The sequence below is a fragment of the Macadamia integrifolia genome, chromosome 13, assembly GCF_013358625.1.
Source record: "Macadamia integrifolia cultivar HAES 741 chromosome 13, SCU_Mint_v3, whole genome shotgun sequence".
NCBI lineage: Eukaryota > Viridiplantae > Streptophyta > Magnoliopsida > Proteales > Proteaceae > Macadamia > Macadamia integrifolia.
In genome coordinates, this window is record NC_056569.1 from 23,629,973 (window position 1) to 23,632,733 (window position 2,761).

General features: G+C 36.3%; 1 protein-coding gene across 1 annotated transcript; it reads left to right on the forward strand.

The window, feature by feature from the left end:
* The first annotated feature begins 257 nt into the window (after positions 1–257).
* LOC122059310 (alpha carbonic anhydrase 1, chloroplastic-like) lies at positions 258–2,505 on the forward strand. Its single transcript, XM_042622027.1, has 6 exons — positions 258–615; positions 707–927; positions 1,243–1,352; positions 1,597–1,699; positions 1,945–2,127; positions 2,233–2,505. The coding sequence occupies exons 1-6, from the start codon at positions 546–548 to the stop codon at positions 2,368–2,370; spliced, it is 825 nt and encodes a 274-aa protein (XP_042477961.1). The 5' UTR covers positions 258–545; the 3' UTR covers positions 2,371–2,505.
* Positions 2,506–2,761: the final 256 nt, after the last annotated feature.

The window sequence follows — 2,761 nt, forward strand, 5'->3', positions numbered from 1 at the left end:
TGCCCCCCAGACAAACAAAGAGAACAACCAAGCACAACATTTGTTGAGTTCTTGACACTCGACCATTAATTACCTTTTACTTTTGTGTCCGTTGGATTCCTAATACCTCAAAAGGGCATTTAGTAGGCCCCTAATCAAATCACTAATTTAAGATTTCAATTCACTTCAAAATAAAGTCTAGTTGATTCTCAGACTATAAGTAAGGAATTAGACTTTTTTGGTAAACCAAGGAAGGAATAAGTTTAGTATATGTATCTATATATAGGAAGTGTGTGAAGATGTATGGTCATGGTTTCTCCATACAGTTCTAGTTCTGGAGGGAATAACACCACTGTCTTTAGCAAGGTTGAAGTGGAGGTTCTCTCTAAATTTAGTGAGAGTTAGAAAGAGATTTTGGAAACTGTGGCAGCAAACTTTGAGACACTGCAACTCCTCTCTTGCTCTCTTCTTGATAGATAGATAGATAGATACATCAGAGGGAGAAGAGGGAAAGAGAGAAGGAAACACATCTTTTATCTCTTCCTCCTCCAATCTATTAGCCAGTAATGGCGATCTCCGGAGTCTCTATTTTCGTCGTCGGAATTGCATTACTGGTCTCTGTCCCTTTATCTCAGCGTAAGTAAGACCTCATAATTCATTATATTCTCTTCGTCCTACTTCTTCCACTCTTTTTAATCAATGATGGGTTTTTCTTGTTCTGGTACAGAGAATGAGGAGGTTCATCTGAAGTTTAGCTACAGTGGAGAAACAGGTCCAGACAAGTGGGGGAGTTTGAAGCCAGAATTCAGCACATGCTCCACTGGAAAGCTTCAATCCCCTGTGAACATTGTGACCAAGGATGTTATCTATAATCCCAAGTTGCAGCCTTTGAACAGAGATTATAGAACAAGCAATTCTACCTTGATTAACCATGGCTACAGTATTGGGGTTAGTTATTTCAATTCTTATATATATATATATATATATATATGGAGAAAATTTTGGCTGCTTAATCAGGAATTTTGAGCTGTTTAAGAGAATGGTTTATTAAGTGTTGATGTAATTAAATCCAGCTTTTTATAATTAGATGGTAGCAGACCCCATCTAACTGTTTCTACCTTCTTATTATTTTTGTGATCTGCTTCTTTTCCTGGTCTTTCCTTGGATCGCTAATTGACCCCATTAAGTTGGGATAAGGCTTTATTGTTATTGTTATTTAATCTACTCATATATATAATCTTCTTTTAAAATCATTTTGGGCAGTTGTTTTATGGAAGCGATAAGGTTGGTGTGATGATTCATGACGGCAAGAACTACACCTTGAAACAAGTACATTGGCATTCGCCTTCTGAACACACAATTAACGGTATCCGGTAAATTCTTCCTCTTAATCTCTGTTTTTGAGAAATGTTTTTACACTTTAAAATTTTATGTTGAAAAGCCCAAATGAAATGATTTTTTTTTTTTTAACATCAAAATTAATAGATCAAAAATGGACCAAACTGTCAATAAATTTCAGAGACAGTGCCCTCTTAGCCAAAGAATCAACTATGCAATTTTGCTCCCTATTATTCAATATAATTGTAGTGTAATTAATTAAGAGTTAGATAATTACAGGTATCCTTTGGAGCTCCATCAAGTCCACATCGCGGACGATGGTAGCATCTCAGTGGTGGGAGTCTTATACAATTATGGTGCTCCCGATCTGCTTCTCCTTCAGGTGACGTTTTAGTATCACAAATTATTCTGGCATTCTTTACTGCACAAAGAGACTATATAGCAGGCATCTAAATCTCTGAAATTGGATCCATATCAGTCTCTGTTATACCGATTCAGAACGGTCCTTATCAGTCTGGATCGATTAGTTTTATCCATATTTTTCAGTAAAAAAATTAAATTTTTGATAATTTTACCCTAATCCGATTCCGATAACTAGACCCATATGACCAAAATTTTTTTGTTCAGATTAAGAGCAAGTTGGATGAACTGGCCAAGGAGGCATGTGGAGAGGATGAGATAGCTAAAATTCCTATCGGTCACATGGGAACAAAGTACTTGAGGCGCGGTGCTTTCAAGTATTACAGATATGTTGGTTCTCTAACCACTCCTCCATGCACCCAAAATGTTACCTGGACCATCATTGCCAAGGTAATTAATTAATTACTTACATATCTTACATATTATTATATATTAATTAATTAAACCTGCTTAATTAGAAGAACATAACATGAATTAATGCATGGACCGATGCAGGTGAGAGAAGTTAGCAAGGAGCAGATTGAAGCTTTGACAGCTCCATTGGAAGGATCATGCAAAAGCAATTCAAGACCTGTGCAAGCTCTGTATGGACGTAAGATTGAGCTCTACAATGCCATGCCCAACAAAATCTAAGCTCAAACATATACGTACTTCTTTTTTTTTTTTGTTTTTGGTAGGAAATAGTTCTTAATTGAGAATGAGAACAATGTTTGGATGTATGTTTGGCAAAAATGCATTTTTAATTTTCGACTCTTAAGCATTTCATCAGACACTTGGTGGGCAAAATATATTGAATAAGTATAGAATAATGATGAAAGCAAGTAGCCCGGCTACTAACAACATTGACATTTCATCAAACACTTGGTGGGGCTAAATCCACGTAGTCGACCCCATTTAGTTGAGATAAGGCTAAGTTTTGTTGTTATTGTTGGCAGGGCTAATCCCCCTTTCTTGTTTCCATCACAAATTGGATCACTTTGCCAACGATTTCAGCAGATCATATTTGTTTGGGCTGAAATCATTA

Excerpts from the sequence above, each read along its gene's own strand:
- LOC122059310 (XM_042622027.1), top strand. The coding sequence starts at position 546 with ATGGCGATCTCCGGAGTCTCTATTTTCGTCGTCGGAATTGCATTACTG. Across the intron at positions 616-706 it reads CTCTGTCCCTTTATCTCAGC|AGAATGAGGAGGTTCATCTG; the intron begins GTAAGTAAGACC and ends GTTCTGGTACAG. Across the intron at positions 1,353-1,596 it reads CACACAATTAACGGTATCCG|GTATCCTTTGGAGCTCCATC; the intron begins GTAAATTCTTCC and ends AGATAATTACAG.